The sequence below is a fragment of the Alligator mississippiensis genome, chromosome 12 (assembly GCF_030867095.1).
Source record: "Alligator mississippiensis isolate rAllMis1 chromosome 12, rAllMis1, whole genome shotgun sequence".
Taxonomy (NCBI): Eukaryota; Metazoa; Chordata; order Crocodylia; family Alligatoridae; genus Alligator; species Alligator mississippiensis.
The window spans coordinates 60,801,535-60,826,543 of NC_081835.1; the positions used below are offsets into that span (position 1 = coordinate 60,801,535).

At 40.5% G+C, this 25,009-nt stretch overlaps 1 protein-coding gene across 4 annotated transcripts in view; it reads right to left on the reverse strand.

The window, feature by feature from the left end:
• Nucleotides 1–137: 137 nt before the first annotated feature.
• CCDC180 (coiled-coil domain containing 180) overlaps nt 138–25,009 on the reverse strand; it is a 42,492-nt gene continuing 17,620 nt past the window's right edge. The window contains exons 19-40 of one of the 4 annotated variants that reach the window (XR_002086490.2): nt 23,969–24,189; nt 23,486–23,661; nt 22,073–22,253; nt 21,060–21,206; nt 20,592–20,736; nt 20,059–20,175; nt 19,487–19,585; nt 18,649–18,735; nt 17,529–17,719; nt 16,734–16,804; nt 15,952–16,093; nt 15,124–15,198; nt 13,851–13,917; nt 12,360–12,501; nt 11,673–11,833; nt 10,552–10,689; nt 9,642–9,753; nt 9,043–9,148; nt 8,409–8,547; nt 6,061–6,186; nt 468–2,958; nt 138–263 (exon numbers count right to left, since the gene is read on the reverse strand). Coding sequence is in view for 3 of the 4 variants with exons in the window: in XM_019475865.2 (XP_019331410.2) it covers nt 2,854–2,958; nt 6,061–6,186; nt 8,409–8,547; nt 9,043–9,148; nt 9,642–9,753; nt 10,552–10,689; nt 11,673–11,833; nt 12,360–12,501; nt 13,851–13,917; nt 15,124–15,198; nt 15,952–16,093; nt 16,734–16,804; nt 17,529–17,719; nt 18,649–18,735; nt 19,487–19,585; nt 20,059–20,175; nt 20,592–20,736; nt 21,060–21,206; nt 22,073–22,253; nt 23,486–23,661; nt 23,969–24,189 (2,748 nt within the window). In the remaining variant the exon portion in view is untranslated. Of the gene's footprint in view, nt 2,959–5,961; nt 6,187–8,408; nt 8,548–9,042; nt 9,149–9,641; nt 9,754–10,551; nt 10,690–11,672; nt 11,834–12,359; nt 12,502–13,850; nt 13,918–15,123; nt 15,199–15,951; nt 16,094–16,733; nt 16,805–17,528; nt 17,720–18,648; nt 18,736–19,486; nt 19,586–20,058; nt 20,176–20,591; nt 20,737–21,059; nt 21,207–22,072; nt 22,254–23,485; nt 23,662–23,968; nt 24,190–25,009 lie in introns of those variants that run through there. The other 3 variants (XM_019475865.2, XM_019475866.2, XM_059715634.1) reach the window with 3 other exon arrangements.

Here is a 25,009-nt window from a genome sequence, read left to right on the forward strand (position 1 = left end):
TTCTATAAGAGGATCATAGGATACCAGATCAAAAGCTTTTTTAAAGTCAAGATATATGACATCCATCTCTTCTCCCTTGTCCAGGTGATAGGTCACCTGGTTGTAGGAGGAGATGAGATTGGTCAGGCAAGACCTACCTGCAACAAACCCGTGCTGGCTATCCCTCAAGAAGTTGCCTTCAGCCAGTCTGTCAAGAATGGTCTCTTTGATGATTTTCTCCAAGATCTTCCCGGGGATGAGAGGAAGGCAAACTGGTAACATGCCTTGCAATATAGAATATGTGAGAACTATAGTACACATTATATTACAACGCCTCCCTAGTTCAGGGGCCTTTAGCCACTGTTAGTCCTGATAAATTAGCCTTCCACCTTTCATTGTGCATTCCTTTTGTCCCAGCAAAATGGTCAGCAACAAGGTGATTCTCCACTTAGGGACAATAGTAGCAACCGCTAGGCAGTGAAACAAACCTCTATCATGTGACTGGGCCCAGTTAATGATGATCAGTCTCTTGATAGTATTCCTGAATGCCAGACCTTCATTTTAGTGACTGGTAAAGCCACTCCTTAATAGATGGAGGGGATGATATATTGGGCAGTCCCAGGCACTGTTCTCCTGCTTAGCAGTCTAGTATGCTGCCTTCAGCAACCAGCTCTTGCTTGATATCACCTGTACAAAGTACCAAAGAATGTGCTAGGGATCCATCCTGCACTAGCCAAAGAGAAAGTGGAAAATGAGCCAAATGAATTCACAAGTATTCCCCTCCACCTCTAACTTAATGCAACAAGCTGGGGAGCAAAGAGCATTTGAAGCAGCTTTGGTGTCATTGCACATCATTTTATTGTGATGTTATCTCCCCCATTTATCTATCTATCAGCTGTTTAAAATATACTTTTCTCCAATAAATGTCCCCAGTTCCCATGAAAGAAAAAAAGAGCATCCTGCTGCTCAGCATCTTTAGAGATTCAAGCTTGGCGATTCTGGGCTCTTAGCTGAAGATTCTGCAGGCCCAGAACTGGGTATGAAAAAGATTTGCTACTAGCCCTGTTCTGCTGTGCTCTGATCCACCTCTCTTGCTTCCAGTGGCTCCCTGCTTAGCTATGCACTAAATACTGCTGCACTGCAGCCAAGGTTTGTTCAGAGTTACAAGTCAAAGTGAAACACGGAGTTCAAGATTAATCTCGGCACAGGATGTCTCAGCTCTGGAGCAACAGTTCTGAAAATGTTCCACAATTGAATGTAATGCTGGTAAATGCTGCTGCTCTGAGAGCCTTGGAGAAGGAAGCGCTGTATTCATCCAGGGCCTGATAGCCAAAATTTTAGTAACATTATGTTACTGCAAGATGAGGGCAGAGGTGGGATCGCAAAGATTTGCAGAAGCTAACCACAGGAACTGATGGAGCGTAGGGAAAGCGACAGCGCTTGAATACATATATGTAGATTCCTTTAGGGCTAGATTGTGGCTGGGTCCTATGCAGCTAGAAAGGGGTATACTGCCCACCTGTTAGACCCGCTTGGATTGTGGTTCCAGGCATGCTAGGCAGGGGGAAAGGCAGATAAGACACAGGGACTGTGCATCCAATATGCTCCTCCCCACACAAAGAGCAAGTAGGTAGGGTGGGCCAGAACAATAGCTCATCCCCCAGTACACAGAGGCTGGGGGGTATAAAGAGGAAGGGAAAAGTCTGATGTAACGATTATGCATGCTTCAGCTCCAGGTTAAGAGCACAGGGAAACCATGCCTAATGGTCATGAATGAAGTGCGATGCCTCTGGGAGCTAATCCTGAGGCAGTGAAGCTTAAAGACCACCACTTTCTCAAGCCTACCTCACTACAGGGCCCAATGCTCTAGATTTTTTATGCTCTAGCTCCCAAACTTTTGCCATGGTACAGTCCTGCCATTCATAGCTGTGAAGAAAAGTTAAACCAGTATCTTTGTGCTAAGGCCCAAAGCAAACATCCCAGAAACCTCTAATGCAAGCACAGAAAACCAGAACCCTAATGAACTGTTAAATATCATTATGTAAACATGTTAAGGGGTTTGGTAGAGAAGGAAGCTATTTTATGGGTCAGTTAGCACCATCCAGTCTAGAAAGTGCCAATTAATAGTAGGTTACATGCATATAACAAGCTAAGGAAGATATGCATGTAAAGTAGTTAAACTTTCTGCTCTCCTGCCTACAGGGAAATAACCGGAATCACAGAAAAATGGGGCTACAAGGGATCTCAACAAGTCATCTAGTTCAACCTCCCTGCAAGGCAAGATTATTTCTGTTTAAATCATCCCAGATAAACCATTGTATGACCTACACTTAAAATCTTCCAGTGTGCCATGGCATGGTTGGTAGATGTAATAGCATATTTAGGCTTTGGCAGCGTAATGAGGAAACATTATTCCATCATAAACAAATGAGTCAGAAGCATGGATTTTATCATCTCAGCTCCCCTGTTTGGCTGCTGGTTATTCAGAGCTTCTCATCGTGGTTTGTAAGACAATGAGTTAACTCAGTTCTGGCACAGATTCGACACTATATGGAGTCCTTGTTCCATGTGCGGTACATTCGCCAGGGCTTTTATTAGGGCAGTGATTAAGATTTACTTCATTGCATCTGTCTAGTGTTTAACATTTCCAGAGTGCTCCACGCAAATGAAATAAAAAAGCAGGGGGGTAAATTTCCTACTAGAATAAACTCATGAAACAGCATGGAAGTCAATGGTGCCCCACCCATTTACACCAGACAAAAATTTGGCCCGTAGTCCCTGATTTTTTACAAGCTGCTGTACACAAAGCCAAACTGAAAGTGATATTGGACAAACTGGGGATCAAACAAAAGTCAGGAAAAGAACGTGTTAATCTTACCCGTGTCCCGATTCACCAAAAATCAGCAGTGTTGTTGACCTGAGTTTTATGTTTGTACTTACATTTCTATGATACTTTTTGCCCATCCGTCTGTCCTCCACCTGACAAAGAGACACAAGTGAGATGGGAGAGATCAGGGAAGAAGAAATCTGTTGCAGGGAGATGCATCAAGGATCCACCTGAAAGAGTGAGGGAACCATGCATGGGTGGCTCCTAATTAGAAGTCTGCCATCCAGCTGTGCCCGGCCAGCCCCAGGGATGTCATTACTATTGCAATCAAATCCAACCAAAGATGAAAGGTTTGAAAAACACCTTCGAAGAGACACCTGCGTCTCCCACAAACAAACATTTCTGGACCTGGCTGCTTTTAGTCTGAGCCTAAAAATGGCTGTACAAGCCACCGTACAAAAAGTTTAATTTCTCTCTCACGAAGGAAACAGGAAGCAGTTCCTACACAGAAGGCCAACACAAATCTTAAGCAACACAGAAGACCCACCTGAACCATACTAGATCTTGTGCTAAACCTCTCACCAAGACAGTTTTTTCAAGAATTAGGATTGCTTGGGTAATCAAATCTGTCCCAAGGAATCAGTTTATTATATACTATTGTTAGCAAGGAATATTAGCAAAAATAACTCCATCCAGATCAAACCAAAACTTGTGTTTAAGTATTAAGCCAGAAAAAATGCTACTGAAGACTGGATACCAAAAAGTTAAATATTATGGAAGCGCTTGGGAAATATACCTTGTGCAGACTGACTACGAAAATTCCAGAGCCAAATATTTCAATCAGAACAAAAAAAAAAGTTTTGCATCATTTTAAGAATTTTTAAATTTCATTTCTACTCCTTGCACATTCCTACTAGCAATTCATGACATGATGTAAGACAATGAAATACAAAAAAAGTAAAATCAAATTTGAAATGAAATGTCAAAATCCTGACAAGTCATTTCAAAATTCCTGAATGGTATTTTTCCCAAACTTATTTTTCAATAATTAGCAGGATAGATCATGAGACTAAACAGCAAATATTAATGTAATGAATTCTGTCTTGTAGAAAAATATGGAAAAGATGTTTTCAAAGGAAAAGATCTTTGTTTTTCTTCCTAGTCAGCATGAAAACAAATACTGGGATCTTTTATGTCCCTTAAAAACAGAAATTTTGCATTTAGACCAGCTTTGGCCTATAGTTCAGAAGCCATCTGTTAACTTGAACATATATGAACAAACAAACTCTTGATACTCCATGTAATGTAAAAAGTGTCTCCTGAGGATAAGATAATCAACAGCATTTGCCAATGATAGCAACTACGTCAGTTCTGTAAGTGCTGCATCTAACAATGGCAACCTCCTAAGTCTTGGATCTAGTAGTGGAAAATCCCAAAGGATCCTAGCCATAAAACCCAAGGAACATCATATAAAGCACAGATGAAAACTCATGTTTACTATATATTAACAGTCATTACAATTCCCCAGTGTTTATATTGTGAGCATGAAAGAAATAAAAACAGAGCTTTCAGAATTAGGAAAAAATAATAAACACCATTGTTAATGAAGGCACATATCGTGGCCAAGTGACAGTGCTCTGGGGTAACAGAGACCTGCAGGATGTATTTTACTGATGATACACAAGGAAAGAGTCCATTGTGACTCAAGAGACCAAACTGAGCTTTAAAGGTGGCAAGCTGAGCTCATCTGATATGGAAATCATTAAGAAACAACTGAATCTCAGGAGGTCTCCTTATCAGACCAGATTCTTAACTGTACAAACAGATGTAGCTCCATTGATTTCAAAAGAGATCTGCTGGTCACTTATACCAGCTGAGAATCGTCTAGTCTTTTCCTCTTGGAGTAGAATAAAGCAAAAACATCAATAGCATTTTCAGTAAAGAACCAGCTCAACATTAACCCTCCTTTCTCCCCAATTCAACCCCCACTTCTCAAACTTCAAGCAATTAGTATGTCAATAGGTTAATGATGTCCTTGGGATCATCTACCAAAGCTCAGGGATTGAATGATGGGGAGAATCGTTAACAATCCTTCAATGAGAACTGAATTCACGATCAGGAAATAAATCCATTTTTAAGAAAACAGCCAGAAGGGTACACACTCTTACTTTTGATCTGTTAAGTCCAGTATGATTCGTTATTCTTAAATTCATTGAAGGGAAAGAGAGAAAAGAAAGTGCTCAAAGGGCAAATGTGATTCAAGGTTTAGGAAATGTTTCAGACATTTTCAGAGTGGATGAAAGAACGGAGGACAGAAGACATCCAACAATTATCTGGGAACATCAGAATTAAGTGTCTGAACTGTTAACAGAAACATCAGTACTCTCAATGAAGTCAGCTACCAGTCTAGAGAATAGCAAATGTACATCTGTGGTGCTAGAAGTGATTGTAGTTACAGGGCTGGAAACCTGGCTTCAAAATCAAATAAACTAGCCAAATAGGAATTGCTAGCCTGAATACAAAACATTTAGTTCATCTGATGCAAGTGTATCAAAGATATGGTCCAAAGGCTGCATCTGGCCCTGTACAATTTGGCCCTTAGGGATGTCTGAGGGTCTCAGACTGGACTGGTATACTACATGCAGCACATGCCAGACTAGCCCCATGGGTTGGATCACAACTCTGGTGTGTATGCTGCATGCAGCAGACAAGGCCAGTCCAGGATGTGCGCAGCACGCAGCACGTACCACATGGAGCTGGACCAGCCCCCATGCCAGATTGAAGGAAGGGGGTGCAGTTTGTGGGCCTGAGCCTGCCCACGGACTTGCCCCACACTAGTCACCTGGACTGCAGACCAACGCCACAATCCACTGACACTCTTGGGCTAATGCAATATGTCGTCTCTGACAATGGCTGGTAGTAGATGCTTCTAAGTCAGATACAAGGAATCTGACAAAAGACAGTTATGGAATAAGCTGCCGGAGGAAGGAAATTCTTCTCAACCTTTATCAGTTAATGGCTATTATAAAGAGACTAAGGAACAGTATTTAGCAGGCTAGAACTTGAGACTAAGTAAGCAGCAAATATTAATTTCTCCCCCTGGTCTACATACAGACATTCAGCAAGTTTTCCAGGAAATTTAAGTATGATCACTCTTTTAGCTCTAATGAGGTATAAAGTTTTATTTGTAGAACAGAGACACTGATACATTATTAACAATTATCTATACATAAGAAGATATTCTGGTTTCATACATAGAGCTGCTTTATCTTCTGAATAGATTGTTTCCACCAGTCTTCCCAATGCTGGGCCTTCATCAATTGGGCTGTACTTTCTTCTTTGATACAGGCAAACTCCTTTTTGAGCCTCTGCTTGTACTTCTGTAAAAATAACAAAATTAAGCAAGTAGTTGAGATCAAATATGATTCCCTTTGTGTACCATTCCTTTCAATCCCCAGCCCCGTGTCCTGCTCCACCATGTCAGATGATTGTGTGCAGGCCATTTATTTTCTATGCTTGACAATGCAGCTCTGTAGACAATGAATTATTCATTGCCTTTCTTCCATTTCTTTCTGTTTTAACAGGCACTGAAACAGCATCATCAAGATGTAAATTTTACTTTTGAGTATCAATTGGGTTAAAAATGAAAGCTCTTCATCCCAGCTCAGTAAGCTCCTAAAAGACTAAGGGAGGGGTTCTCTTCAGATCTAGCTGTCTTAAAACCTACTGTGGCATAAAAGCAAGCTCAAATGTATGTGATGAAGCTGCTGAAAGGTCCCTCACCCAGACAAAACCTTCTGCTTCCACAAAAATTTCCAGATCTACTGAATATGGACGTCTGGTTCCAAAGAAAAAAAATGACTTCCCGAATGTGCAAGTACATAACAAAGCATATTTTATAATATATATTTACTGCATCATATGTACATCTAACTTTGATTAATACTAATCTCTCTCTCATGAACAGACTCCATGCCCAACAGGCAGGTTGTAAGGCAAGTACTAAAGTATTAGTAGGTTTGGCAGAATTCAATTAAAAAAAAAATAATGTTGACCGATAATATCAATGTTTATTTTTAAGCATTTATTTTGATTTCTATTTAAATTTTCAGGATTGCATTAAATTTGTTTCCTTTGTTCCCAGTCCCCTGGGGTTTCTGGGAGTTGCAGTCCAAACTACAGTCAGCATATCCCCTTTCTATAAATTTTGATTATTAATGATGGACATATTTTTTGTCAGTCTGTGAGGCGAAGTCAACATTTACTGACAAAAATCGAATCCTGCCAAGCTGCCTAAGTATTCTCTAGATATACAGAGTGATATAGAACTCTGTATATCTAAAGGATACCTAATGCTTCAGCAGTCGCCTCACAATTTATGGTCTTGCTGCCATCTGCTGTAATATATAGCCTACAATTACACACAAAATGAACACAGAGGCAGTAGACCATGTCAGTATGAAATCAGCAGAAAGTAGAGCAGGGTAGCACCTTAGATCCCCAGCAGATATTACACTTACGATGCAATTAAGCTGTTAATTGCACCATAACTTGCCCACTTCAGTGATTTAATGGAATGAAAACAAGAAACCAGCCACAAAATTGCTCCACAAAATACCTGAAACAATTTTGTTGCTGCTTTCCATCACACCTTAAATTGACCATGCAGCAGGGTAGCCCTGTCATGGAACTCAATTCCAGCTGCATGGTGGGCCTTGGTTGCCAGCCATGCAGTACAGCCATACCTAGGGCTCAGCACCCCATGCTTTTCTGGATGCTGAGGCATGGGAAGGCCATCAGCTGGGCTGGGGTAATGGGTCATGGTGAGCAGCGGGGCTCACTGTGACCTGGTATTGTGTTTGCCTTCTCCCACAACTCCCTCAGGGCATTGCAGGAAGTACAATTGTTGGGATCAGGGATGCAATCTCATTGCACCATTATTTTAATGTCTGCCAGGTGTGTTAGAGACCAACTTGTTCAGAGAGACATGAGCTTTCACAGGCAATAACCTACTTCATCAGATGTTATAATAATATCTGACAAAGTAGGTTGTTGCGTACAAAAAGTCATGCCTCTGAACTAGATAAACTCTGAAGATGCCACCTGCCCTACAAAATGAATGCTGAATCTAGTTGAAATAAACTCAGTTCACTTGGGGCAGGGCCATTTAGAGAACTGGACCAGCACCATGGGTTTCCAGGAAACTGTAACAAAGCACCTTATCCTAGATGCTGAGTTAGGCCCACTGTAAATCAGATGACAGAAAAATCTGAAATAAAAATGTGTTCATTCTCTTACTGGCCCAAGTGAAGAGACATGAACCTGAAAAATCTGGAAAGAAAAATTTGAAATGACTCAGGACTTTGGATGGATGGAGACGTTTTGCCTGAATGATGGAGCGCTCAGCAGAAATCACTCCAGTGCCTTCCATTTTTGTCACTGTCCTAGGGAAATGGAAAGGAAAGGAAAGGAAAAGAAAGGGAATTTCTGCTTTGTCCTTGATCTACGCAAAGACTTGCAGTGAGCACTGACTTTCGGTGCAGATAAACACTCTTCCATTAAGAGGTAGCCCCCAGGAACTGCATTTCCACTTAACACCAACCATATAAGTGGCATCTCTTGCTTCTGCTGCTGACAGGTGACCCAACGTGGTTTTGGCTGTTGTCACAGAGGCAGTTTCTCTGCAAAGAACATAACCTGGAGTATCTGTGAGCACTGTTGCTGGTATTTCTGGCCAGGTCCTTAAAAACACAAGCATGATTTTCCTTTTACTTTTCTTGCAGAAGGGGGTGAGGCAAAAGGAAGCACACTGTTTTAGTGTTAGTGATACTGAGAGACAGAATTTAGAATCAACTAAGAAAATCTTCACAGCAGGATCCATATTAAATTAATGTTCCTTTGTAGTCTCATCCACAGAGGAAAGAGTTCAATTACTTTACACTGGAATAAAAATGTCTCTATGTTTCGTTATGTGCACATCTATTATGTAATACTTGATCATATAATCAAAACCAGGTAGTTTTTGTCCCAGAATGGGCAAGCACATCTGGCAGACTAGGATAATTTCTAACACTGACTGCTGGAATCTACCATTAGTAGTAATAACTTTACACCAGCTCTTTGGCTTCACCAAACCATTCTCCAAAGACTGCTCTCCTGCCTCAGCATAGCAGAAAATTCTGAGGATGGTGCTTAGACCTGGAAGTGCAGAAACGTTCAGTATATTCTAATGTTACCTGCTCTTACGTTCAGTCAACAGCTTAGATTCATGGATTTCTAAGGGAAGTCCTGCTTGTTTACGACGGATTAAAGTGGAAATCTTCTCTTTTGGGGTTTCAGGTCCTGTGGCAGAGTGAAGAAAACATCAGACTTATATCATTGCTTCAAAGTAACTAGATGCAGCTGGAGGTTATATTTTTCAGAAGAAGCTTTGCAAGAACATGCAAATTCCTTTTGTTTGAAGGATGTCAGATTTTAAAGGTCTTCTTTCCTAACAGAGCACCCAGATATCTCTTCAGTCAGGCCTAAAATTGTGTTAGTAGTGGCCTGAACTGCCATGTGATATGCTAGGACTGAAGTGCTACACATGCACAGGGGCCAATTCTTGTCCTCAGTTAAGTCCCAGAGTAGGGGATGTGCTAGAGGGATAGTTATGGCTACTTGGGGCTACACAGAGTACTAGGAGATTAGTGTACTTAGAGCAGCTAGCGATTGCTCTGGATTTATGCAAGAGGCTGCACCAGCCCTTGTAGCATCTGAGACTCTGGAGGACACACACCTTCCTGTCTTTTTGCTGCCAATGGCATGTGGCAAGTGTTCCCACCAAGTGACTTACTTGTTTCCTGTACCTCGTCAATAGTGATACACTCATCAAATTCCAGAAGCATCCTCTCTGTGAGGGAAGCTAGTGCAGAAACAAATTTCTGGGCACACAATGTAGCGCAGGCCTGTGGGAATGCAAGGATCATTCATTACTTTGTTTATTCTTATAAAAAAAGGATTGTCTTAAAAAATGCCTGGTTTAACTACCAACTTCTCTTCATAACTGGAATAAAATACCAGGCCCTGAAATAGCTAGCTGCTCGAGTCAAAAGGGTAACAATAAATAAGACTCTGGAGCATGACTCCATTGAACCTTCAGTGAAAGCCTTTTGTTTTTAATGCTCTTTCAGGACTTTAGAGGAACACCTTCCTTCAGAGTATTTTTAAATTAGGATGCAATTTCATGTTACCCTATAACAATTCTAGTTGTTCAGAGTCTTAATACTACAGAGAAAAGCTTCAATTATTTATGCTAGGGGAGACGTCCACAGAGAAAAACAGACGCCCACCAGCTGCAATTTAAAAAGCTAACCAAGGGGTGTCACCAGTATTCCACTCACATATATAGTGACTACAACGGCCAATTTGAGTGTGTCAGTTAAAGCTGTTATCATAAAGGAAACAGAGAAAAGCAGGCACATTCCTTCTCTCAGTTTGCATTGGGAATAATATTCCCTGAGAACAATGGATGTGTTAATTGTATGGCAAACCTCTATTTATGCACACTTAAAAAAGGTGCAAGGTCTAGGGGTCATAGCACAGAATTCTGAGTTAAAAGCTATTTTCTGTGATGGGACTGCTAAAACCAAAAGAGCTTTTTTAGTTCACTTTAATTTTTAAAAAACATCCAAGCCCCCAATCTTAGTCGTCAGTGAGAAATCTGCTGGGTTCTAACAAGCCACGTTTTAGTGTGTCACTCATACTTGCAGTTTCTGGGTATTGACATGAATCCCATCAACTTGGTCCTTTTGTCTTTTTTCCTCCTCTTCACACAAAGTCTTCAGCTGGGACAAGTTGTCTGGGTGCCCAAGAGCTGGATGCAATTTATTCTTGTTCACAATCTTTTATCAAACAACATAGCAATTTGGTCAAGAATACCCAACTGGGTCACAGAGAGTGAGACAAATAAAACAACTTTTTAAATTGAAGTCAATAAAAAGAGTGAAGACTATCTACTGTTAACTAGCTGCAAAGAAACCTGGCAGTGCAGTATAGGCCAATCCTATAAGGAACTACAGAGGAAGACGTTCCCTGATCCTACTTACAACACAAGCACTAGAGATGACCAAGCTGGAGGTGATGGCATGAGCAGCCATGTTTTTACCACTTACCTGTCAGTGGTGTTAGCTCCCTTTTTTGAATGGCTTTAATCTCAAATGCTGATTCCCTAATATTGATATAAACCATGTGCTATCAATCTTTTCATGTAAGGTGTTCATTTGCTCCCTAAAGGATCTGTCCCAGTTTGCAGGATTTGGCACAAAGCCCACTGCAGGTAGCAGCCTTTGATTCCAAGGAGCAAAATTCAAGTCTTTCCCTTTCCTGTCAAAAATAACTCCAAGTGCTCACCTTTTTGCTCCCTTCTTTGCTTTGACAAATGAAAAGTCAGATTGCTCACAGGCTCTGGGATAAAGATACAAGCCGTGTGTGCTGAACATGAGCCGCAAGATAGGCAGAAACATTTAATTAAAATCATTAACTTTCTGGGAGCTTAGAATCTAGGAAAGTAGGGCTGGAAGGGACTTCACAAGGTCATCTAGCCCAGCCGCCTGCTCAAAGCAGGCTCATCCCTGACTGAAACATCCTGGGCAAGTGTCTGTCCAACCTCTACGTATCCAGGAAGCCTGTTCCAATGCTTGACCACCCTTGTCATCAGCTTGTACAACAGTATTCCCCAGCCAAGCATATGCTAGATTTTCTACCACATGTTGCTGTGGAAATTGCTCAGTGCAGGTTAAGCTGGTTAAAGAACGATACAAAAATGCTTTTTGCTATCTGTGGCATATTTATGGATGAAGAATTCCAAGATGCCCATAAACCATACCTTTGCATTGTCCCATGCCTCTATTTGTTTTCTGTAGAGGTGCCGAATCTGATCCATGGAGCATCTGAGCTGCTCTTCATGTTCCTTTAAAAGGCTGTCAATAGCCAGATGGGAAACGTGAGGAAGCTGTTCTTCAAACAACTTCAACTGATCTCGGAACTCTTTTGGAAAGGGAGGCATGCACAGGTTCAAGTCAAAGAACCAGAAATCATCAAAAGAATACACAGTATACATGTCAAAATGACTGGATGCTTTGTTCACAAAATCTTTTTCATACACTTTCTGCTTTCTAGTCCAGACCTCAGTGCTTTAAGAAACATACAGTTCCCAAACATCTGTACAGGTCTGTCAGCTAAATGCTTCTGCAGATGACATTTTAACGTCTGATACCATCCAAATTACAGGTCGTTACGGTACTCAGTTCTGGTCTGACTGAAATCAATTTAAAGTTTTGCACAGACTGAAATGAAAGTGGAAGTGAGTTCTTATGTGTTGCACAGTTTAAAAGCAGGATATAACAATGCAGTGGTATAACGAGACCTTAACATTATATGAGGGCCATTCTGATTCCTTTTTCCATTATCACTGGACCAAGACTGAAATAAGGTGACTCTAGACCTCTGAATGTTCCAATTGTCATTTCCTACTAAATAAAAGGAACATAAAGTTTTTGCTCTAGGAATTTACCTCTGAGGCAGGAATTGTAGTAGTCATCAGTCTGGGCTTGATAAGACAGGAGCTTCTGCCCCAGCACTTCTGCACACTGCTCAAATGTTTCTTGCAGATAGTCAGGCCTGGTAATTTGATGCTTATCCTTTCGGTAGAACTCCTTTGGAAAGTAAAAAAAAAACCCCAAACATCCAATCAAAGATTCCCTTCCCTGAACATATTAGTAGAGAGGATCTCTAGAGTTTTTTCTTCTTTCTGTGCCACCTTTTTCCCCTTCTCCCTGGGCCTTATCAGAGATTTTATGTTGAGCCTGTAGCTGCCACAGAGGAAAATATTGTGTGTAGTAAAATTACCAGGTATTAGAGGAGAATCGTTGTGTTACAACTAGTAGCAACATCTTGCTACTGAGATTGCTGTCCCTGAACTCACTGGCCTATGAAGTGTGATTCTGAATATTAAAGTAATTGCAGCATATTTATAATAAACAAGACAGCCCATGAGAAACTAGAAGCAAGACGTTTTCACTTACACTGTCTCAGACTCTGACACTTCTTTCAGATCCTATTATAACTAATTTTTTCACTTACAGTGTTTCAGACTCTGATGTTGCTTCCAGATCCTCCTATAACTAATTTAATTCAAGTTGCGTACCTTGGAGTCTTTTCTTTTCCATGACTATAGTAGAGAGGTGTGTGTTCATCCTTTCCTGCTATGCTGCCTTACTGGGATAGGAAGGCTAATGCGGTTCAGCATGTTGTTAGTAGGAGCATTGCCAGCAGTTTGAGGGAAGTAATTATTCCTCTCTATTCTGCACTGGTGAGGCCACATCTGGAGTGCCGTGTCCAGTTGTGGGCCCCCCACTATAGAAAGGATGTCCAGCGGAGGGCAACAAAAATGCTTTGGGGGCTGGGGCACATGACTTCTGAGGAGAGGCTGAGGGAACTGGGCTGATTTAGTTTGCAGAAGAGAAGACCGAGGGGGATTGAATAGCAGCCTTCAATTACCTGCAGGGGGGTTCCAAAGAGGATGGAGCTGGACTGTTCTCAGTGGTGGCTGATGATAGAGCAAGGAGCAATGGGCTCAAGTTGCAGCAAGGGAGGTTTAGGTTAGATATTAGGGAAAACTTTCTCACTAGAAGGATGGTGAAGCACTGGAATGGGTTACCTACAGAGATGGTGGAATCTCTATCTTTGGAGGTTTTTAAAACCCCACCACAAAGCCCTGGCTGGAATGATCTAGTAGTGGGTGGTCCTGCTTTGAGCGGGGAATGGACTACATGTGACCTCCTGAGGTCCCTTCCAACCCTAATTTTCTATGATTCTATGATACTGAACAGTTTAGCTAATATTTATACAGAACCTAAAGCTTCAGTGGCATAAGTATTATTATTCTATCATTGAGTGAACTGCTACAGAAGGGAAAATTACTGTTAATATCCAAAGCAATAAGTAAAAAACAAAAAACTGGAGAGCTACCATAGCGGAAAGTCTGCAAAAGATGCTTTCTTACCTCAGCAAGATACAGCAAAGTGTCATTAGCCTTCCAGAGAATATCTGTGAGAATCCCTTTAAAATGACTGAAATCAAGACAAACAGGGACAATCCAAAATGGATTATACTAGAACCAACTTCCAAGAGAAGCTCTGCTAGCTTTTTAAAATATATTTTATTTTTTTATTATTTTAATATATTCCCCTTTCATGTTAAGTAAACCAAAATATAAATACAGCAAGAAGAGCATAACAATAATGTGCTCATAAAATGGGTCACAGTTAGAGGAAAAATTCATATCCAGCATATTAAAAAAGGCAACCCCCTCCATCCTGTGCTTAAGATCATAAATCTTATTGTTTAAGGAAGCCCAAAATATTAGAGGCTGGCTCAGGTGTCTACTGACAGGAGACAGAAAGGAAAACAAGTGTAGACACACACTGCATTTGAAAGTATGGTGTAATACCAAGACCCCAATTAACTAAAATCACAGTCCATCATTATCATGGCTTACCCAAGCTGATGTATTTTAGAATGATACCTACAGGCTGGGGAATTCCCTTCTCGTCAGTACAGAGGCAGAAAAGGATCCTGGAGTCATTACTGATGCCAAAATGAACGTGGGCTGACAGTGTGGGGACGCAGTCAGGAAGGCCAACCACACCTTGTCATGCATTCACAGATGCATCTCGAGCAGGTCCAAGGAGGTGATCCTCCCCCTCTATGTGACACTGGTCAGGCCGCAGTTGGAGTACTGCGTCCAGTTCTGGGTGCCGCACTTCAGGATGAATGTGGACAGCATGGAGAGGGTCCAGAGGAGGGCCACCTGCATGATCAGGGGTTAGCAGGGCAGGCCCTACGAGGAGAGGCTACGGGACCTGAACCTGTTCAGCCTCCACAAGAGAAGGCTGAGGGGGGATCTAGTAGCTGTTTACAAACTAGTCAGGGGGACCAACAGGCACTGGGGGAGTCCCTGTTCCCCCGAGCACTACCAGGAGTGACTAGAAACAACGGTCACAAGCTGGCAGAGGGGAGATTCAGGCTAGATATCAGGAAGCGCTACTTCACTGTCAGGGCGGCTACGATCTGGACCCAACTTCCAAGAGAAGTGGTGCTGGCTCCTACCCTGGGGGTCTTTAAGAGGAGGCTAGATGAACACCTTGCCAGGGTCGTTTGACCCCAGTACTCTTTCCTGCCACGGCAGGGGGTCGGACTTGATGATCTGCTCCGGTCTCTTCCAACCCGACCAACTATGAAACTATGATACTTTAGGAAATACTAAGCAAACTTACTCAGGGTCTTGAAGTTTCTCTCCAAAGATCTGGAACTTCTTGTCAGTTCGAGTTGGTCTGCTGTATCTGTGTATGCTGAGGAAGCAAGTATTTTCTGACGATTCAAAAATATTCGGACTTTTGAAAAAGATTAGTCTTTCCCACATTTAATTAGTTGTAATATTCAGTCAGGTGGACTTAATCACATTAAAAACACGGTGGCAATATTTTCAGATCCAAAATTAATACTATATGAAAATTATCATCTGGTAGGAGTAGCAATCAAGATTCTTTTTCTATATTGTTCCACAAAACTTTCCCTTTTTACCTGTTTTAGGTGATCAGATTTGTACCTAATTATGCTAATGTCCATTTAATTTGACTGTGAGCCCAGATGAGCATCCAAAAGAAAACATCCTGTTTAAACACCGACATGTAAAAATTAAAACACAGAAAGCTTAATTTGCACACACACCCACACACACGCACACGCACACCCACCCCACATTTTGAAGACTGTACTCTTTGTAATTGTTTATTATATCCACATCCCTATTTTGTATAACAGCAACCTGTATCCCAACACACTTCAGAGAACATACAGCAGGAGAGGGAGGGGGAAATTTTCAGACAGAGGTAGGGGAAGAAAAAGGGATGAGATCTGAAATAAGAGGGAAAACAGGTAAGGCAGAAATACATAGAAAAGATTATCCGAATGATGGGTACAGCTGGGCTCACACCAATAGTAGGTGGAATATGTAAAGGGACAGAGAGCTGAGCAATGTTAGACAAGCAGAAAGAAGATATAGAAGGGAAGGAAAATGGGATTTCTCCTTCCATGGGCCTTACCTTGAATCAGAGACCCTTTTGTTCACAGAGACAGACTTCTTGGGTGCAACAGGAGTAGCAAGGAAAGACGGATAGGCCTGGACATTTTCATTTACCATGTTTAACCCCGACTCCTTTTGTGTTATGGTGGATGGATGAGTTGCTTTATAAGTAATAAGGAAAAAGGAAGAAATTCTATAAAATCAATATTAAGCCCTCCCTGTACAATTCTATAGCATGTTCTTATTTCTGGGCTGAGTACTGAATGCCTCAAGTGAAGAGAGAACCTCAAGAGGTTTGAGAACTAGATTAAACACCCAGAAATTCAGGAGCTTGTCTCTTGGGATGTACGTAGGCTGCTCCAGCAAGGTCCACGGGAAGGACTTTGCTATCACCACTATGGGTAAAAGAAGCGAGTCTCTTCCTCTCCGGGTCACTGTTTAACTGGTGGTTCAACCTTTTTAGACTCAAGCCTCTTTGCTTTTCATAAACAGCAGGTCAGGATTTCTCCAGAGGTCTCAAGACTACACTCAAGAGCTAACAACAGCTATCACGTATTCATCCCCACTGTGTTTGCCAGCACACCATATCCCCAAAGAAGGCTGGGCACACAGGTTATGATGCACAAGTAGTCAGTTAGCATGCATACAGCAGACAGGAGAGAAAAGTGGCTCGCAGATTTATGGAGGTCTCTTTATGTCTGCTCACAGCCACATGTTAAGAGTTGCCAAGTAGTCTCTCTCTCTCCCTCTCTATCAGTACAAAAGAAAAGAACGTCAACCATACAGGAGCTGCTTGCATACCAATTGATTTTGACTGTGTGAGTTCATCTCTCTCATGCCGCAGCTCTGTGGATTTTTTGGGTTGCTGAATTCTGAAACAAAAAGAAAGAGCTACATGGCTACTAAATCCCAGTTCTCTATCTCTGCCACGGTCTGACTGAAGATTTATCTCCAAGATGGGGTCACGTGTAAACATAATAACTTGCATAGAGACTATTTAACCCATCGGGCCAAATTGGAATTAGGAGTTTCTGCAAGAACAACTGCACACTCACACATGCTACTGAAAATGATTTGGGCTTCTGCTTATCTGACAGCCATAATCTTCTTGTTCCTTACTATATCCATTTTCTTATACTTTTATGTAGCATTTAATCACCCTTTCATCCAAACAGAAGTAAAAAATTAGTAGCTGATTAACATCTGTTTTTACAATATTGTAGCTGCACTAGTGCAATTCTATTATTAACAGCAAGGCAGTGAGATATTTTAGGTTGTGAAATAGTTCTCTCTAAATGAAGCAAAAGTCCCACTGGTTAGGACTTTTAAAACTAGACTGGACAAAACACTAGATAAAGTACTGCTCATGCATGTTTCAATCCTGCACTGGCACAAAGATGAACTGGATGATTTAAATTCAGTGGGACCTTTTTATTCTACAAGAGTAAAAATAACAAATATATGGAATATCTTTGCACAATTGTCCTGGGAACCTCATGAAAATAAGATGTAATTACAATGAACAAAATATTAAATAAATAAGTTAAGGGAATAACAACTTTAGACATGGAAATGAATGGAATAACATTCACTCACTGGAGTAAATTTTTGATGACGCTTACTGCTACATCATCAACTGCTGGCTTTCCCATTCGGCTTGGATTCAACAGTGGAGTACTCTCTATCCCCATAACCATCGCCTTGTTCTCCTCTCTGAAACTCTCTGTTCGAACTGCTGCAGTGAGAGAGCCTTGTATGACAATCTCTGGCAGAATTAGAGTGGGAACCTGGAGGTGGAAGAGAAGAAAATCCTACTGAAGGTAATTAACAGATGGGTATGCAGTTATTTCATACAGGCATTCATTTCTCAAGTATATTTCTAGCCACTATGCACACTGTCCCATGCATGGGTTGGAAGAAAGATCATCTTAAATATGTAACATTTAAAATAAGTTACTCTCATTCTGCAGCTATGAGAGCTAACAAGTATTACTAGAATCAAAACAAACAATATCCAAATAGACGGTCTTAAACCAATGATTAACTTTGCATTAGTGATCCCAAACCAAGGTCCACAGCCCATAGGTAGTCCATAAGACCGTGGTAAGTAGTCCACGGTTTGTCTGCAGATCACACTGGGCCCCACCTGCCTGTACAGTATTTTCAGGTTTGATGATAAGGGTGCATGTAGGTGCATGAGAAATGTTGAGGGTTACAAGTGGTCTGTTGGGCCAAAATGCTTGGGTATCACTTCTCCTGATTATAAAATAAAACCACTCTGTGGGGAAGACAATCCAATTAATAAGGAAAATGAATCCTCTGATGCTAAAACCACTATCCAGTGAAATTCTTCTTTTTAAAACACCTCCCACCCTTCAGTATCATTCATTAAGGACCAGCTCCTGCAAAGAAGTGAGCACCTGTACAATGGTATGGAGCAGCCTCAACTTCTGCTAGCCTCACTGGTAGCTGAGAATGCTCAATGCTTTGCAGGATTAGGCTCTCTATAGCCACCTCTTGGGCAGCTTGTGAGAATTTGAAAGCATATTGATTCTTTACTTGAAAATTCAAAATAATGGGCTAAGAAAAGCCTTTTTAAACATAGGAATAATCAAAATACTGTGTACTTGTGTCATAACATTCACCTAAAGGTGAAATAAAATACAGAGGTTGGCTAATATTATACTAAAATATAGTAGGAGATGACTGTATTTACCACTAGACAATCAAGGTATTTGCTCCTTTTTTTCATTTCTTTCATCACCACTTTGGCAAAGTCAAACAGCTCTTCTGCAGTAACAGCCTAATTACCAAGAAAGGATAACATGGAAGGTATTTTGTTACATAAAATAGTGAGTTTGGTAAATGCTAATTATCTATTACATTCATTTAGCATTTCTAATCTGCTCTCTCACCCTCAGACAGAAATCCAGAGACAAAGTCACTGTCTATAGAAATAGATTTTTGATTTTTTTTTTAAATGACTGACAGTGTACTGCTCTCCCCTCATTTCAGCCAATGACTATTAAATGCAAAGGGTAATAGCTTGGCTTTAAGGACTGCCGGAGAGGAGTCTGGATAATGCCTCTACAGTCTACATACTTGTGGACTCATCTTAATTTTTGCTGGTGATCAATATTTGGATTCCCCAAATAAACTTCTTACACATTAACTGGCTGTACCATGAACCCTGGGAATGGTTATCAATTATGATGTTGGAAGAATATTCTTTTTTTTAGACAGGAGTCAGATTTGAGACTACCTGAGAATGTAAAGGGAGTGGACTGGCATTACCTACCTAACTTCCAGCCTAGTTACCAAAACTTATGATTCTTAAAAAGCCATACTTACAATCCCTGGCATTGTTTTAATTTAAAAGACAATCTATGTTAATGTGTGCACATTTCTGTCCTTTCCTGGTTTGGTGACATCCCAAAAACTTACAGTCCAGAATAGTGCACGTCCATTGGACCACAGTGAACAGTGGTGGATGCGTCCAAACCTCTACAAATGTGTACAGTGAGTCAAATTCATGATGTCTCTTTGGAACTTACTTCTTTATCTGCAGTAGGATGAGCACAAGCATCTATTTTCATGAGGAACTTCTCCAAATAGGAGTTTAATGTCTGTGCCTGCAAATTGGAGTTCGCTACCTAGAGCAGAAGATGTTAATGAAGTTTAAATTCATGCGACACTGGTGAAAATGGAAATGTGCACACAAGCATAAGAGTATTTCTTCAGTCATGAGGAGACACAGGTTTCAGATTCTCATGGAGGGAATAATGCTTATTTTCAAAGAGTAAAAACAGTGAATAATAGGTTCCCAAAATGGGGAATGAATTGATTGATTTACAGCAGCAACAGTATTTTTCATGGCCTATACTGAGCAGATGTCTGGTTTATTCACATATATGTGGTTAGAGTTGCATCATGCAACTAAGGTTTTGATATTTTCAAGATTAACAAGGATATATAGTTCTTAAATAAAGAGACAAAAGCTACTGCACTCTCCATTCCATCAGTGTGTAAGCCTCTTCAAACCCAGCCAGAAGTCAGAGATGAAGTAAGTGCTTTATATAATGATTAAGATGTAACAAAACTAAAGTTTTGATAGTTTTCTTCCTACCTCTGATTTGATTTTCACCTGTAGATTTGTCAGGAATCGCTGGATTTTATCCATGAAGAGTCGATCCACAGCAAGATAATGGAACTTTGATTCAAACTTGCCGATAACTTCATTAGCCTGGGATGCAAACAGCAATAAGCACGAAATGCAAAAAGTACAAATTAAACCTATTCTAACCTTTAATAGCAATAGCTACTGTGAAATACATGAATGTGCTGAATCTGCATGTGTGAATCTTAAATTACTTTATGCTGAATCTGCTCATGCCAATGCGTGTATAGTTTTACTTTGTGTTTACAGTGTATATTGTGCCTGCCAGTCTGGCAGCACTCTTTCCCACACTTGTGGCTGGAGTAATTTATTCATGAATGTCTTGGTCCAAGATAACACTTAGCACTTCTATAATGCTTCCCATCGCTAAAGGGTCATGAACACAATAATAAAGACAGGCTCTCAGTCCAAATCTAGAAACAGGGGAGATGAGAAAGGTTATTTTAGCTGCAGCAGTTAATCTGAATACTAGACCTACATACCTGTTCTAGGTAGTTTGACTCCATCTTCTCCATATCCCCCATAATTATTCCTTCAACAAAGTCAATGCGTGCAGCTTCTTGCTCTAGACGCTTGCAAAAAAGCTCTACCTCTTCTGAAGAAAAGTTACCTCCCTCTGAAAATAATCTAAACACAGCAGGCAGGAAACAAACACACAAATTGACTTGGGTTCTTCCACCGCCCACCCAAAAATTTTTAACTGAATAGTTATAATTTTATAATCTTAACTGTTACGTATCTATTCCAGGGATTAAAATATTATTATAACAACAGCATGTCTATATTTTTTAAGGACATACTTCAATTTTATTGTATCGATTTGGCAATAAATGATCAAATTTAATTCTTGTAAGGAGATAAGGAGAGAGAAATTGAGGTATATGCAGCTGATTTACAGGGATAAAGTTATTTAGAGAAAGATGACCAGCACACCCCAGGTCTCCCGATACCTGCAAGACTTAACGAAGTCCATGTTTGAATCTCGTAATTTTCTCAAAGCTTCCTCCAAGTAGTTCCGGTAACTCCGGAGGGAAATCTGGATAACTTCCACATGATTACGCATCTCTGAATGCAGAATGTTGCTTAGAGAAATCAACCTAATAGAAAAGACAGATTTTTTTTTTTCCAGGAAAACTATGGAACAGATGTTCTGGTTCAAAGGCTGCTGGTTTATAATGGAAAATGAAAAATGAGAATGTAATGACTATGCATCTTAGATTCCTCTCCATTATAAATTCTTTGGCGCATAAATTAGCCAAACCATTGGCAAACTGTACATACAGTACATGCTATTCACAACCAGTTGATACTACTAAAGGAACAGGTATTGTTGTATACATTCTAGCTAATTACCAGGATAGTGAAACAATCTTCATTTAATTTTAAATTATAATAAATTCACCTTGACTTTAATTTTTTAACAAGAAGATTTAACAAAACCACAATGAGGTCCTTTACTTTCGCCTAACAGTTTATCAGGTAGCATATATTAATGACTATGGTATAAAAGCTGTTACCTTTTGGATATTAACTTCCATTTTGCCTAGTAGTGGCTAAAATAACTGACTCAACCGTACCTGGGGTTTGTAGGTATTACAATGCACTAAGAGAGGGAATGGAAACTAACTCCAATAACTAAGGATTTTCTTTTCTACAATGACTTTCACTCAAAGGTATGCAGTGTAATATGGGAGAGACCTTCCAAATATACTGTGATGAGAAAAGTGCTGAAAGTGGATCAGGGAGAAAAACAATCCTCTTGGGTTGAATGTTTATACCTCAGTTACATGAAATGCCTGGTGATGATTACATAGTACAATAAATCCTTCAGACTAACCCAGTGTCAGGAATCTGTGCTGCTGTTCAGGAAACCTAGGATCAGGCAGATCTAAAACGTAAGCCAAATGTAGAGAAAAACTCCATGATAGCAATCTCAGAAATAGCAAACTCATGACACACTTACTTTTCAGCATTAGAGGCAACGAGGAAGACGGACTCCATGTCCTGGATCTGTGCACGGAACTCCTTGCTGATATCATTTTGATGCTCTCGGATCTTCAGAAACTCACTTTTCTCTTTGTTCAGAGCTTCCATCAATGCTGTGCAGTGACTTTCCAGACGATCTTGGTGATGTGCCAGCTCCGCTGAAAGGAAAGGAAATAATTTAATATGGCCATTATGTCCTGGTTACTAAGGCTTACCTCAACTACTAGCTACTATGCTCAAGAGAATATGGCTGGGGGTGTGAAACCCTGCAAGTTTGTAGGAGAAAGCAAGAGTGAAAAAATGTCAGATGAGTACTTAACGGGCATGAAATTAACACAGATAAGTCACAAAGAGGTCTCTGTGTCCTTGACCTTCCTCCCATTTCTGAACATCTCTGACACCTCTGAAAATGTAAAACTCCTTTTCACTTCCAAGTTCTTTCCCTTCCCTCCCTTCTCAATCCTGTTGATATATCTGTTTCCCTTCCCATTGCCCAATCTCGCCACCTCAGTAGAGCTCCTCAGGACATTTCCTTCTAAATGATTTTTGGAGGTGAAAAGCACTTTCGTCAATATAGATGAAAAACACTGATTCCCCATCTGGCTCCCTGGTGTTACGCCTAAAAAACCAGTCAGGCAGTGTGCAAGCAGGGAAGCTGCCAGAGAGGCAGACAGTGACACAGGCTGATGGTGGCTGAGCTATTGGGAAAGTCTTTGTCTTGGCAAGCCAAAAATTGTTTCACTCTTCCCAAAGGAGAATTTTTCAGAACTTCTGTCCTGTGAAAATACCAAGGCTTTAACTCTTTGTTCTGAAGCAGGATTAAAGCATTTCTAAAAAACTGAAACTTTCTATGGGGCAGAAATTCCAGTTTCCAGTCAGCTCCAACCTCAGTGGTGCTTTAAGCCCTTCTCTTCACTCCTTCTCTTCATGTATCCAAACCAACCCTTAGCACTTCACCTTTAGCACTTGTCCCTTCTTTCTCATGAGGGTTTCTAAAATCTTTTTCTGTAATGTCAAACCCTGGCTAATTGATTTTCAAGGCTGTCAGGCACCACAACTCCCATTCACTTTAAGGGAAGGTGTGGATGCTTTCCATCTTTAACGATCTATCCCAGGGCCACTGATGAATCTCTTTTCAGTGAATTCTAGAAAGAAACAGGTGTGAGGGATAAAAAAGTGTTTTTTCAGAAATAGCATGCAAGCAACTAACATTTACAGAGGAGCTAGGGAAGGCCATTCCAAATCAAGTCAGTTAATCATGTTATTCGCCAATATTGAATCAATTAACACTTTTATTGTCACAGACTTTGATTCATACTTGGAGAGCTCATAAAATGAAGTGTGATAACCATAAAGTGAGGTGTGATAACCAAAGTGAAGAAGCATGTACCAGCCCTGACATCATGGATTTCCTTTTCTATGCGTTCATGCCTCGGTTCATGCAGATGAAGACGAAGCTGGAGTTCTGAATTCAGTTCCTCTTTCTTAGCAGTTACAATGATGCAGGCATTGGACAAGGACTGGGCAAACCACATCTCCAGGTGATCAAAAAATCCTAGACGAATCCTAGAATTTAAATATAAGAATATAGCAATGGAAGGGAATCTTGGTGTCTTGTGGGCATATGTGAGGCAGACTGATGCTTTTATTCTTTAGGCAAATAAATTCTTCAGAGATACAATGTTAGCTCAATGCTGGTACCTTGGCACATGTGGATGGAAGGCAATAAAAACTGTTCCTTATTTTTTGAGAAAGGGTCATAAAACACAGCATTAAAATATTTAGATAGCTTTTGGATGCTCATTCAAACTTTCCCTTCATCTTTTCTGAGATTTCCCCATAACTTAATAAAGAAAAATAAAGAGAAACTAACCGTTTTTTGAGCTCTTCCAGCAAGCTGTCTGGTATAAGCACATGTTTCAGGTACATAGGAAGTGGATCTTTTTTTTTAAGTTTAGTACAACAAATCTCTTTGGTCTTGGTTTGGTCAGACTCCTCGCAGCTAATGACAGAGTAAAGGTTTCCACTAGTGGTGAAGAAGACCTCAGCTATAATTTCAGAGCTTTCTGTCTCGTCACAGTCGGAAAATGTGATCTAGGAAGGTAATAGGAAGCCATCATCTATAACCTTTATAACCAGTAAGTTTTCATGAGTGTAAGTCTACTAACTTGGAAAATATTATCCCATGGATTTCAGGAACAATATTCTGGTTCCTAGCATGGAAAACATACATACAACAGAAAAATATCTTCAGTCTCAATACTCTGATCCTTTGCTGCACTCTACAAGTATTTCCACGAGGGGAAGAGTTGCTAACAATGACATGGCCATTTGCTATCCTTAGACTAATGGAGAACACCCTAATACTGAACTGTGGAAGCCTGAAGCTCTCTCCAGGAACGTTACTACTCAAACTTTATAGAATGACTAGGAAAAAGGTATGCATGGTGTGTTCTGTTTTGTTTTGAAGAACTGAAGAATTTCTTAGAGGTTTTCTTCAGCTATCCATAAGTCTTTAAAGGAATATTACAACTATTTTTCTCTCTAGTGGAAGAAACAATAAAATGTTCAAGAAAAGAATTATTTTCAGCTGAGACACCTTTTCCAAGGCACCCACTGGTTCCTAGTTGGTTGTGGTAGTAAGGCAATTAGTGGCAATCGATCAGGAAGACTGCAGTTCAAGATACAGTTGCAGTGAGGTGGAGGACCCACAGCGGACAAGACTAGATACAAGATGAGAGACTATACTTAACCTAACTTTGTTTTAATATCCTCCCACCAACTGGTACCTATCCACAGGTATACCACTGTCATAAAATGCTCTTTAAGTGCAATCTGAAAATGAAACACTGAGGTACACAGCTTTACATCACAGGGATGATAGAACAACAATACCAAATGCAGGAATGAAACG